Source organism: Bombina bombina, chromosome 2, assembly GCF_027579735.1.
Source record: "Bombina bombina isolate aBomBom1 chromosome 2, aBomBom1.pri, whole genome shotgun sequence".
NCBI lineage: Eukaryota > Metazoa > Chordata > Amphibia > Anura > Bombinatoridae > Bombina > Bombina bombina.
The window spans coordinates 956,554,487-956,569,354 of record NC_069500.1 but is presented as its reverse complement, the minus strand read 5'-3'; the positions used below and the strand labels follow the sequence as shown (position 1 = coordinate 956,569,354).

The window sequence follows — 14,868 nt, the reverse complement described above, 5'->3', positions numbered from 1 at the left end:
TCCTTCCCCGTTTGGGTAGGGCCTTTTCTTTTGGTTTGTCCCGGGATTGGGTCTCCTCCATAGAGGTGCCAGATTGGGGGTTCCTAAAAAAACCTCAGCTTGAGGGGTGGGAGTGTTGTCTATTCTAGATGGCCCTGGCCTTTCATCTCTGAGATGTTCAAAACCATTATCTTGAACTGAGTTCAGAGCTTGGAATCTGTTGGATATAGGAATATAATTGGGATTGTTGTATTCCTGATAATCTGACATTCTTCTGTAGTCTCTATCTGTGTATGAGGATCTGTGTGAATTCCCATTATTGCTCTGATATTGGTTTCTATGGGGATAAGTTACATTCTGTTGTTGGTGATTGTTAGTATGGTTAATATTTTGCATTGTATTCCTATCTGTAGCAGCAGGGTGGTTGTGGTGGTAGTTATTTCTATTCATATTTCTATTTTGTCGTTTGTGATTCTGAACTACCGTCCATTCACCCTTCTGAATATTTTTAGTTCTGTTATAGGTATAAACCTCCGCTTTACTGTAGTCCTCCTCATCTCTTTTGAGTTTCAGATTTTTATTAGTTATAATTTATTTCTGATACTCGTCAATTGATTTAATAGTCTGGTTGTTTAGTTTCTGATACTCTACATGTTCTTTATGTACCTCCAATTCTTTCTGTACAGAATCTATCTCTAATCCCACCTCATCTACTAGCTGTTGCCTATGAGAGATGAGTAAGTCTATAAGATTAAAAGAGCATTCATCTAGTATGCTATACCATTTGGTCAACAATTCTGTGTTATTTTTAAAAGAACAATTTTTAAAAATACGTAGACCCCTAGGGATCTGTTTCTTTTCTTTATATTTTTTTAAAACATCTTGGATAATAGAGAATACTACATCAAGCTATCTCACGATCCTACCACTGATTTCACTAGGAAACTTAATCTTCTATTAGAGCAAGGGCTCAGAGATGACATTCTTACAAAAAAAGAAAAGAGATACCTCACACCTGATCACCCCAGTACCCCATATTATTATCATCTCCCCAAACTGCACAAAGACGATAAGGTCCCCCCTGGTAGGCCCATAATAGCGGGTATCAATAGTATTACTGACAAACTGTCTGAGTATATAGACATCTATCTTCAGAAGCACGTAATCAACCTACCATCTTATATCAAAGATACCAGAGACCTACTCAATAGACTATCCGGCATCAAAGTTAACAACTGTAATTATTTTTGGCTTTCATGTGATGTTGGATCTCTATATTCAAATATATCCCATGATTTAGGGATACGAGCAACACAGTTATATTTGAATAGAGACCCCTACATGCCTGGGATACAAAAAGAATATTTGATTTTTCTCATAAATTTTATTTTGAAACATAATTATTTTCAGTTTTTAGACACTTTTTATTTACAGATTAAGGGAACGGCCATGGGCACCAGATTTGCCCCAAGTTTTGCAAATCTTTTTATGGGTCAATTTGAGGACCTATACATTTACAACTCACAATGGAGGGGCAATCTGGTGTTCTATGGCCGTTACATAGATGATTTGATTTTTATTTTTGATGGTTCAGAAACAGAAGCATTGGAATTTGTTTCATATCTGAATCACAATAATATGGGTATAAGTTTTTCACACAATTTACAAAAGGATCAAATAGAATTTTTGGATATTATTCTTGCCTGGGACCCTTGGGGCAATATATCCACCTCCACCTATTTCAAAAAGGTAGACTGCAACAATTTCTTACACTTTTCCAGCAACCATTTAACAAAATGGAAGACCAACATTCCATACAGTCAGTTCTGTCGATTACGTAGGAATTGTAGCACGGTAGAACAGTATGACCAACAAGCGCCCATTTTAACATCAAGATTCATAGAGAAGGGATATCCGATTGAACTTATTGACAAGGGTTCCCAGAGAGCCAGGGATCTAAATAGAGAACAACTATTAACTTCAATTCCCACAGAGCAACATGATAATCAAGAAAAGTGTAATTTTAATAAACAACCACTTTTTATTACACAATATAACTCTAACCACAAAAACATTAACAAAGTTTTAAAGAAACATTGGCCGATTTTATTAAAAGATCCGATTTTGAATAAAACACTTCCATTACAACCAAAAGTAGTTTTCAGAAGAGCACCCTCCTATAAACAAAAACTAGCCCCAAGTAAGGTGGTGATGACAAAAAGAAAGGTAATGAATACACCAAAATTAGGAGAGAAGACAGGAAACCATATTTTTAGTAAAAAGGGAACATATAAATGTGGAAAGAGACTGTGCTACATGTGTAAATATATTTCCCATGGAACAACTAGTATAGAGTCATATAGCAATAAGAAAAAATTTACTATTAAAAGCAAAATGACCTGTGACTCCAGCTATGTCATATATGCGCTATCCTGCAAGTGTGGCATACAATACATAGGCAGGACCTGTAGGAAGGTTCGCATCAGATGGAGTGAACATCTGAGGAACATAAAAGCAAAATCACCCAAACATAGTGTGTCTAGACATACCTGTCAACACTATATATCTGGAAAATGTCCATTTAAAATAACCCCTTTAGAAAACATTCCGAAAAGCAATACATATAATAGGTTCACCAAACTCAGACAGAGGGTAACCTATTGGATTTTTAAATTCAACAGTTTGTTTCCCATAGGCTTAAACGAGGTTATAGATTCAGCGGTATTCACATAACATAAGTCACTGTTTTATAGATCTTGAGATGTATTGCAATATGAATATCAATAGTATAGGTATAAACGAGGTTATAGATTCAGCTGTATTCACATAGCATATGTCATTGTTTGGTAAATCTTGAGACAAATCACAATATGAATATCAATAGTATAGATTTCATCTGTTTTTGGTACAGTATTTTTATTTTAATGTGGTTGAAGAGTAACATACAGAAATATATATTTATATATGGTTTTAGCGATTTTGTACACTGGACTTTCACCCCCCACTTGTTGCTTAATCATATATGATAGTGAGTACCTTTAATACATATATACTAGAACCAATAACATATATTAGACCGATCACCGTAACCATATTATATTTAGTGACTATAAGCAGCATAATTATGAGGCATCATTTTTATCCCCTTTTGCATTTTTGGTCCTCTATCAGCCCCATCTTTATGGATGAACTAATCAATATTATATTGTAGGTCACTTCTAACCAACACCTGCATCACGGATCTCATTGGTTACCATATATATTTTTTATTATCTTTTCTTATATTATATTAACACGTTTGCACTTAGCTTTATAGGCATTCGCTAGCAGCACTAAATTATCACAGAATACTTCTAATAAATTAATCTCGCTGACATTCACTATACATATCGTTAACACGATATGCACTCACATATATTAGATCTCACCCATTTTTATAAAATATTGCCAAAAAGGTTTTTCCCATTCTAATTTCACTAACACCATGTCCAGAGATTACTATCTCGGACATTTATAGGGTATATAGAAATACACACAGACATAGTCACGTTAATCCATGCAATGCGTTTGGTACACCAGTGCACATTTCCAAACATAGAGATATTGTCACTTCACCACATAAGCTAAGAGGGACAGTTAGGAGTGGGTCCCTGGTCTTTAGAATTTAGAATACAGTTTTATAACACTGGTGTTCCGTATACATTAATTGTTATTACATACCGTTTTTATATATACATATTTGTTATTACGCATATAGCCATTGTCATTGGACATTCAAACTTTTTTTGGGCATAATACCGAGTCCATTATTGATCGTATATTGAACAGTGTTGGTTAACTTGACGTCAGCCTGTTTACGCCATACCAACCTATCAGATTCATGGGTGTGTACCTGTATTGAATCATGGGAAATGTAGTTCATTAATAAATAGACTCCCACCAATCGGATTCAGATTTTAAGACAAGCCCCATAGTTCTTCGCAATCATTGGTGGGTTAGACATACATCACATGATTTGTTTTCATAATCCCGGTTGTAACTTTCTACACGATCGCACAAAATGAGTTCACAGGAATCATGGGAAATGTAGTTCATTAAAAAATAGACTCCCACCAATCGGATTCAGATTTTAAGACAAGCCCCTTAGTTTTTCGCCATCATTGGTGGGTTAGACATACATCACATGATTTGTGTATATAATCCCGGTCGTAACTTTCTACATGATCGCAAAAATTATTTTGTTAACAAACCTCAAGATCATTTGTATATACAACACGAATCTTAAGGAACAAGTAGCACACCCTCAATGACAAATTTATCTAGTAAACAACAACTAATTACTGCAACAAGTGGGAGTGGGGGGAAAGGAAGGTTCTGATTGGTTTAAGCAAAGGAAGGAAGGGGAGTGTTTATTGTAAACATGTGGTTACTTAGGCCTATTTAAGGGTGATTAAGATATAGATAGAGCATACAAGCCTGAGGGAACGGGGTTACCCCCGAGAAACGCGTCGCTTTACTTCTCTATATACCATAAGAGATTTGATTTTAACACACCAGCTGTAATGTGCTACATTACTGGCTATTTTATTCTGTATAATAAATGCTAGTTTTATGATTCACGAAGTCTGGTGTGTGCATCAATCTCTTCTAAGTAACCCAAAGGCTTTCCAGCCTTTCTCCCTTGTTCCAACCTTTAGGATACTATCCAGGCAAGGACTGCCTTGCAGGACATCCACCTCTCCAGGACATCACAACGGGGATTTGTATACACAGCCAGCTGGTTTGAATACCAGCCTGCCTCTAACAGGCACAAGAGAGTGCCTTCACGTTTGTGAGTATCCTGTGTCTTGTCCAGATTCACGTCTTGGTATCCATTGATCTACACATGTGGCGCCTCTGTTTCTGTTTTTTACAGTTGTCCATATAAGAAAAGTATATAACAATTTAATTTTATTTCAAATGTTCCCTTTTTTTATTTTATTTTTTTTAAAAAAAAACATCATATGCTGAGTGCCTTTACCCAACAAGGCACTCAGCATGTCAGGGGCCAGCATCGGAAGCGATCAAATGCTTCCAATGCACTAAACTGCCGGGAGTTTAAGATCTGAAGCTCCCCGGCAGTTTAGTTACGTATTGCACAATGCCTCAACATGCAGGCATTGTAGCAATACTGTTAGAGCAACTGAAGCGATCACCGATCGCTTGCAGTGCTCGTTTTACCGGATGACGTACCAGGTACGTCAATTGTCATTAAGTGACAGTTTTTCACTGACGTACCTGGTACGTCAGCTGTCACTAAAGGGTTAAAGTTTTTATGGACAGTATTTGAAATTTTGAGTTAGAATTCATTTGTTGATGTGTTTTAATCATGCAAATAGGCAAGAGTGATGTATTTCATTTTCATTACTGTACATTTCCGTAATGTACGGTGCAGGCAATGGAGAAGATGCTGTATACTACAAATTTAGCAAACGAATGCCCAATTAAAACTAGACCATATTAGATGTTTGCCGGTTTATTGATCTCCTTCTGTTGTTAGGACAGGTATTAGATGGGCTGTTGTGCTCCTCCAATTTATTTTGTTGAACCCCCAGTTCTTTTAATGTGATAGTAGCCATAAATGTGCACGGGTAGAAAGGGGATAGAAATAATAGAACCTGATAAACCTAATGATATCCCCTCTGCCCTTGATTTGGTAAAATTTGGCAATCTAAAACCACCCTATATGAAAAGGCAACTAAACCTTAAACTCATCATCATGGCAATGCTCTGTAACATTCACTAATACATTGAAGCAGATTAAAATCAGTACATATACATACATAGTGGTTCACCTTTGTAATATTCACCGGCTTAAAGGAATTGAAAGTCAAAATCCAACTTTCATGATTCAGGTAGAATGTAGAATTTAAAAAAACATTCCAATATGCTGATATTATCAAATTTACCTCTTGATATTATTTTTTGAAACTTAAATCCTTTCTTTAAGGTACTGAGGTATACTCAGGAGTGTGCATGCGTCTTAAAACACTATATGGCAGCAGTGTTTGCAACAGTGTTTGTAGCAATGTTATACATATAGAGCTCAAGAAATGTGAACGCTCTTAAGCCTACCTAGGTACACTTTAATGGGAAAAAAATAAAAAAAATATACGTTCTGTAAAAGAAAATTAAAAAAAATCTACGTTCTATCTGGATCATGAAAGCTTAAAGGGCCACTAAAACCCAAAATCTTTCTTTCATTAATTAGATAGAACATTCAAATTTAAACAACATTACAATTTACTTCTATTATTTATTTTGCTTCATTTTTTAGATATCCTTATTTGAAGAAAAAGCAATGCACATGGGTGAGCCAATCACATGAGGCTTCTATGTGCAGCAACCAATCAGCAGCTACTGAGCATATCTAGATATGCTTTTCAGCAAATAATATCAAGAGAATAAAACAAATTAGATAATAAAAGTAAATTAGAAATATGTTTAAAATTGCATTCTCTTTCTAAATCATGAAAGAAAAAATGTGGGTTTCATGTCCCTTTAATTATGACTTCCATGACTCTTTAATAGGTATTGTGGGTTAATGTCAATTTAACGGGATCGTGGGTTTTTTGGAACCATAAGGAGCATGCCTTCAGGACACACAAAGCTTGCCTGTGTGCTACTAGCGAAATACTGCATAACAGAAGGTTAAGTAGATTATATTTACCTGTATTTTGGATGAATAATTCCATAAATAATAGGATTATAAATTGCAGATGCTTTAGCAATAACTGCAGGCACTGTCTTGGAATATGGAGTTAAGGTTTTCCCGTGTCTAAAATAAAGATGTTGAGGATTAATCAAAGACATTTAATTGTAACTTTTTTTTTTACTCTATAATAAGCTGACATTTTGACCTTTCTTTTAGAGATTGTACACTGTAAAATTGTAAAAGACTGACAGAAAATAGACATTTCTATTAGAAATTCGCAAGTTTTGGATTTTATACAGGAAGTTTTAATGGGTTATAAGACTAACTTAATTTTTCCTTCATTATATATCTATCATCTATCTATCTATCCATCCATCTATCCACCCTCCCACCTTTCTGTCTGCAAGTTTTTTTTACTAGAATGCTCTTTAATCAGCTATTTTGGAAAGGTATTTTAATCACAATGTTAATATTAACCAGAACTTTTAGAACAGTCATAGACCAAGACACTGCTGCCACAATAGGACACCCATCAAAACACTTTTTAGCCACAACCACACTATTCAAAATGAGTCTGCTACTCTAAGCAGTGTCACAACATTACAAATAAAATGTTACTTCATGCATGTAAACTTTTAAAAAGAATCTTCCTAGGATTTTCCAGAATTCCCCTTCCCTCTCCTAGTACACAGTGATATAAAGGAGTGAGAGGCATTTGTTTTAATCATTGCATTACTAGACATATTTTTAATAGTGATGTCACGAATAGTTCGCCGGCGAATAGTTCCCAGCGAACATAGTATGTTCGCGTTCAACTCGGCGGGCAAACATATGCGATGTTCGATCCGCCCCCTATTCGTCATCATTGAGTAAACTTTGACCCTGTACCTCACAGTCAGAATACACATTACAGCCAATCAGCAGCAGACCCTCCCTCCCAGACCCTCCCACCTCCTGGACAGCATCCATTTTAGATTCATTCGGAGCCTGCATTCTTAGTAAGAGGAGGGACAGTGTAGCTGCTGATGATTTAATAGGGAAATCGATAGCTAGGCTAGTGTATTCAGTGTCCACTACAGTCCTGAAGGACTCATCTGATCTCTGCTGTAAGGATAGCACCCCAAAAAGCCCTTTTTAGGGCTATAACATCAGTCTACATTTTTTTTTTTCCTGTGTAATATAATTGCAGTTGCCTGCCTGCCAGCGTGTGTGTCAGGCTCACAGCGTATACTGTGCCCACTTGCCCAGTGCCACCACTTATATCTGGTGTAACAGTAGCGTACATTTAAAAAAAAAAAATTGACTGTGAAATAATAGCAGACAGCTGCCAGTACCCAAGATGGCCGCCAATAAGGCAGATGGGGAGGGTTAGAGAGCTGTTTTGGGGGGATCAGGGAGGTTGGGGGTTAAGGGGGGATGCTACACCACAGCATATGCAAATATGCTAAAAAAATTACAAAAAATTGAATAACCTTTTATTTTAGTACTGACAGACTTTCTGCCAGTACTTAAGATGGCGGGGACAATTGTGGGGTGGGGGAGGGAAGGGAGCTGTTTGGGAGGGATCAGGGGGTCTGATGTGTCAGGTGGGAGGCTGATCTCTACACTAAAGCTAAAATTAACCCTGCAAGCTCCCTACAAACTACCTAATTAACCCCTTCACTGCTAGCCATAATACACGTGTGATGCGCAGCAGCATTTAGCGGCCTTCTAATTACCAGAAAGCAACGCCAAAGTCATATATGTCTGCTATTTCTGAACAAAGGGGATCCCAGAGAAGCATTTACAACCATTTGTGCCATAATTGCACAAGCCGTTTGTAAATAATTTCAGTGAAAAACCTAAAATTGCGAAAAAATTTAAGTTTTTTTTTAAATTTGATCGCATTTGGCGGTGAAATGGTGGCATTAAATATACCAAAATGGGCCTAGATCAATACTTTGGGTTGTCTACTACACTACACTTAAGCTAAAATTAACTCTACAAGCTGCCTACATGCTCCCTAATTAACCCCTTCACTGCTTGGTAATAAAAAACGTGTGGTGCGCAGTGGCATTTAGCAGCCTTCTAATTACCAAAAAGCAACACCAAAGCCATATAAGTCTGCTATTTCTGAACAAAGGGGATCCCAGAGAAGCATTTACAACCATTTATGCCATAATTGCATAAGTTGTTTGTAAATAATTTCTGTGAGAAACCTAAAGTTTGTGAAAAAGTGAACATTTTTTTTTTATTTGATCGCATTTGGCGGTGAAATGGTGGCATGAAATATACCAAAATGGGCCTAGATCAATACTTTGGGTTGCCTACTACACTACACTTAAGCTAAAATTAACTCTACAAGCTGCCTACATGCTGCCTAATTAGCCCCTTCACTGCTGGGCATAAAACACATGTGGTGCGCAGTGGCATTTAGCAGCCTTCTAATTACCAAAAAGCAACGCCAAAGCCATATAAGTCTGCTATAATGGCATGTCTGGCACACAGTGTTAGGGCAAGGGTCCATCTGACCACTGATACCTGGTCTGCAAAGCATGGTCAGGGCAGGTATATCTCCTACACTGCGCACTGTGAAGAGGGCGTAACCCTTACACTACCTGATCGATACAACATCATACCTGATGTTTTAAAGCACGTTATTCCAAACAATTTAGGAATGTTAGGTGATTTATGCCCTTTATGGATTAAAACCAGACTCTGCATCAACTATGTAATTTTCCATGGGAGTTTTGCCATGGATCCCCCTCCGGCATGCCACAGTCCAGGTGTTAGTGCCCTTGAAACAACTTTTCCATCACTATTGTGGCCAGAAAGAGTCCTTGTGGGTTTTAAAATTCGCCTGCATATTGAAGTCTATGGCGGTTCGCCCGGTCGCGAACTTTCGCGGAAGTTCGCGTTCGCCGTTCGCGAACCCAATTTTTTAGGTTCGCAACATCACTAATTTTTAAACATCTTCTGTGAATGCACAATGTATTTTGGGTGTATGCAACATGAGCATACATTATTTAGCTACTAAGGTAACCTTGATAATGGATTTTTTTCTCTCAAAGAGTAAAGGTACAACATGACAAGTCCTGGCTATTGTTTAGATTGCTATATTGTTGCTATAATGACTACATTGTTAAAAGAAATAGACAAACATATAAATAGATTGATCGATTGTAAGATACGGCTAGATTACGAGTTTTGCGGTATGAGTGAAAAAGCAGCGTTAAGGCTCTTTTTCACTATCGCTGGTATTACGAGTCTTGCAGGTTTAGGGGCAACGCACACTTTTTTTGTCCGTAACGCAACGTAACTATCGCAGCTTTCAAAAAGTCATTTTTTAATGGGACTTTCTTTGGGCCGGTATTACGAGTTTGCCTGGGAGGCCAAAAAGTGAGCGGTGCAGCCTAAAACAAGATCCATACGGTAAACTGAAAGTTAGTAGTTATGAGTTTTACGCTACAAAGCCATAACATAAAACTCATAACTAAAGTGCTAAAAAGTACACTAACACCCATAAACTACCTATTAACCCCTGAAACGAGGCCCTCCCGCATCGCAAACAATAGAATAAAATTATTAACCCCTAATCTGCCGTACCCAACGTCGCCGCCACTATGCTAAATTTATTAACCCCTAAACCTAACCCTAAGTCTAACCATAACCCTAACACCCACTAACTTTAATGTAATTAAAATAAATCTAAATAAAACCTACTATTAATAACTAAATAATTCCTATTTAAAACTACTTACTTGTAAAATAAACCCTAAGCTAGCTACAATATAACTAATAGTTACATTGTATCTAGCTAAGGTTTTATTTTCATTTCACAGGCAAGTTTGTATTTATTTTAGCTAGGTAGAATGGTTACTAAATAGTTATTACCTATTTACTAACTACTTAGCTAAAATAAATACAAATTTACCTGTAAAATAAAACCTAAAACCTGTCTTACACTAACACCTAAACTTACACTACAATTAAATCAATTACATAAATTAAATATAATTAACTAAATTACAAAAAAACCCCACTAAATTATACAAAATGAAAAAAGAAATTATCACATATTTAAACTAATTACACCTAATCTAATAGCCCTATCAAAATAAAAAAAGCCCCCAAAAATAAAAAAAAGCCTAGCCTAAACTAAACTACCAATAGCTCTTAAAAGGGCCTTTTGCGGGGCATTGCCCCAAAGAAATCAGCTCTTTTACCTGTAAAAAAAAAACACAAACAACCCCCAACAGTAAAACCCACCACCCACACAACCAACCCCCCAAATAAAATCCTAATTAAAAAAACCTAAGCTCCCCATTGCCCTGAAAAGGGCTTTTGGATGGGCATTGCCCTTAAAAGAGCATTTAGCTCTTTTTCCGCCCAAACCCTAATCTAAATATAAAACCCACCCAATAAACTCTTAAAAAAGCCTAACACTAAGCCCCGAAGATCCACTTACAGTTTTTGAAGACCGGACATCAATCCTCAACGAAGCCAGCAGAAGTCCTCAATGAAGCGGCAGAAGTCTTCATCCAAACGGCATCTTCTATCTTCATCCATCCGGCGTGGAGCGGGTCCATCTTCAAGACATCCGTCACAGAGCATCCTCTTCATTCAACGTCTTTTTGAACAATGGATTCTCCTTTAAATTACATCATCCAAGATGGCGTCCCTTGAATTCCGATTGGCTGATAGAATTCTATCAGCAAATCGGAATTAAAGGTGAAAAAATCCTATTGGCTGATGCAATCATCCAATAGGATTGAGCTTCAATCCTATTGGCTGATCCAATCAGCCAATAGGATTGAACTTGCATTCTATTGGTTGCTCCAATCAGCCAATAGAATGCGAGCTCAATCCTATTGGCTGATTACATCAGCCAAAAGGATTTTTTCACCTTTAATGCTTATTGGCTGATAGAATTCTATCAGCCAATCAGAGTTCAAAGGACGCCATCTTGGATGACGTCATTTAAAGGAGAATTCATTGTTCAAGAAGACGTCGATTGAAGAGGATGCTCCTCGTCGGATGTCTTGAAGATGGACCCGCTCCGTGCTGGATGGATGAAGATAGAAGATGACGTCTGGATGAAGACTTCTGCCCAGTTGGATGAAGACTTCTGCCCGGTTGGATGAAGACTTCTGCTGCTTCGCTGAGGACTTCTGCCGCCTTTGTTGAGGATGGATGTCGGGTCTTCAAAAACTGTAAGTGGATCTTCGGGGGTTAGTGTTAAGGTTAAGTAAGGGTTTATTGGGTGGGTTTTATTTTTAGATTAGGGTTTGTGCGGAAAAAGAGCTAAATGCCCTTTTAAGAGCAATGCCCATCCAAATGCCCTTTTCAGGGCAATGGGGAGCTTAAGTTTTTTAGTTAGGATTTTATTTGGGGGGTTGGTTTTGTGGGTGGTGGGTTTTACTGTTGGGGGTTGTTTGTATTTTTTTTACAGGTAAAAGAGCTGATTTATTTGGGGCAATGCCCCACAAAAGGCCCTTTTAAGGGCTATTGGTAGTTTAGTTTAGGCTATTTTTTTTTTTATTTTGATAGGGCTATTAAATTAGGTGTAATTAGTTTAAATATCTGATAATTTCTTTTTTTTTATTTTGTGTAATTTAGTGGGGGTTTTTTGTAATTTAGTTAATTGTATTTAATTTATGTAATTGATTTAATTGTAGTGTAAGGTTAGGTGTTAGTGTAAGACAGGTTAGGTTTTATTTTACAGGTAAATTTGTATTTATGTTAACTTGGTAGTTAGTAAATAGTTAATAACTATCTAGTAACAATTCTACCTAGTTAAAATAAATACAAACTTGCCTGTGAAATAAAAATAAAATCTAAGCTAGCTACAATGTAACTATTATTTATATTGAAGCTAGCTTAGGCTTTATTTTACAGGTAAGTCTTTAGTTTTAAATAGGAATTATTTAGTTATTAACAGTAGGTTTCATTTAGATTTATTTTAATTACATTAAAGTTAGTGGGTGTTAGGGTTAGACTTAGGGTTAGGTTTAGGGGTTAATAAATTTAGTATAGTGGCAGAGATGTTGGGGGCGGCAGATTAGGGGTTAATAACATTATGTAGGTGTCGGCGATGTTGGGGGCAGCAGATTAGGGGTTAATAAGTATAATGTCGGTGTCGGCGATGTCGGGGCGGCAGATTAGGGGTTAATAAGTGTAAGATAAGTGGTGTTTAGACTCAGGGTTCATGTTAGGGTGTTAGGTGTAAACATAAATTTTCTTTCCCCTTAGGTATCAATGGGGCTGCGTTATGTTGCTTTACGGTCCTTTATTGCAGGTGTTAGGCTTTTTTTCAGCCGGTTCTCCCCATTGATGTCTATGGGGAAATTGTGCACGAGCACGTAAAACCAGCTTACTGCAGCTCATCACAGCGCTGGTACTGGAGTGCAGTATGGAGCTCAATTTTGCTCTACGCTTACTTCTTGCCTGCTAACGCCGGGTTTTTGTAAACCTGTAATACCAGCGCTGTAGGTAAGCGAGCAGTGACAATAACTTGCAAGTTAGTACCGAGCAGCTCTTACCGCAAAACTCGTAATCTAGCCGATAGATAGATGCAGTAGATAGATAGATAGATAGATTGATATGTAATACTAATTTACTTTCTGTTTATTATTTACATTGATGTACTTTATGTTCTTTCATCATGTACATTTTTTACAGTCATGTGACTTTTTGCTTATTTTCTTTATTCATAAAGATAGCTACTTTTCACTTACCCAGCCCATGCAATTAAAGTGACACAAGCATAGGGAGACCAAGACAGCACAAAGACAATAATGATAACAAAAGCGATCTTTGCCATTTTCCATTCATTTTTTATAGATGGTGGTAAAAAGGAATGCCGTCCACATGATCCAAGCTTTTCAACATTCCTATGTGAGAACAAACAAAGATAATTAAACACTTAAAGGGACAGTATACACCAGAAAAATGTAACTGCATGTAATAGACACTACTATACGCATAGATACTGATCTAAAAATCCAATATAAAACCTTTTAAAAAATTACTTTTAGCACTGTTAAAAAGGTTAGCTGGAATACCCACTTAAAGTGGTTTCTATAGCAAAAGAAACAAACCCCCTCCTTCTTCCTCTGCATATGAAAAGACCCTTTACACAAACAGGAGCAATCTGGAGTAGATATACATCAGTATTCTCCTAAAACTTTGGAGCTTGGTTAGGTGTCTAAAAATCAGCGCAATGTTAATTAAAAATAAGTGGGATGTTTCGTTCATAGTTCAATTCCACCTACTAAAAAATATGATCTGTGTAATTAAAATATAACATTTTTATTGATTTGTATTTTGGTGGGTTTCTGTGTATCTTTCATTTGCCTACATGATTCTGACATTCGTTGCATGTCCTGGCCAATGGAAACTTATTAGAATTACTAATTCTTGATACCTGACCTCAGACATTTCAAATATTTTTTCCATAATGATTTTGTTGTTCTTTTATAAACTTCTTCTTTGGGCTACCTCTGTAATTTACCCTTGGGTACAAGAGATTTCATTATTTCATTTAATCTACTGATTAACAATGTGCTCTGCATCTTGACTTCTAAGACTGACAGTGATTTTGCAGACAACTATGATATAACATAATCATTGATTTGCTGACATAATTTGTAGACTTCCTAAGTTTTTTAAATGGGGTGCACCAAAGTCAACAGTGAAATTTGTCCACATATAACTTTTTTTGTCCTCTGTTGTAGACGATTTTACGGATTTTATGTCATCCTTACGTGATCGCACATGTAATAATATCCTCCCACAACTAGCAATACATCTGTGTACAAAAACAAAAAGGATCTTGTGCTATAAGGTAGCTTGAATACAAACTACATAAAAGTCAAATATTAAAATGATCGCTTAATAGCTACTCATAAATTACTAATAAAAAACAATATAATCTAACCAGGGTCTATTCAATGTTGAGTTAAATCCAATTTTTTTTTATTCTGAACATATATCTAAAACGGTAAGTCAAAAACCAGCAAGGTAAATCTAAAACGGGATTGAAACTCATAAATTACAATAATAATATACAAAGTATATACCACATAAGAAATATAACATAAAATATGGAATGTAGGGAAGTCTCCCTAAAAATATAAAAATAAAAAACCTCGGAGTATAAGCGCTGGTAGGTCACTCAGACCGCTATTCACTGACAGTTATGTATGTGTAAGGTA

General features: G+C 36.6%; 1 protein-coding gene across 1 annotated transcript in view; it reads right to left on the bottom strand.

The window, feature by feature from the left end:
* LOC128647386 (melanopsin-B-like) overlaps positions 1-14,868 on the bottom strand; it is a 144,347-nt gene that overhangs the window by 52,191 nt on the left and 77,288 nt on the right. Inside the window, exons 8-9 of the mRNA XM_053700172.1 lie at positions 13,390-13,545; positions 6,689-6,796 (exon numbers count right to left, since the gene is read on the bottom strand). Of these exons, the coding sequence (XP_053556147.1) occupies positions 6,689-6,796; positions 13,390-13,545 (264 nt within the window). The remainder of the gene's footprint in view (positions 1-6,688; positions 6,797-13,389; positions 13,546-14,868) is intronic.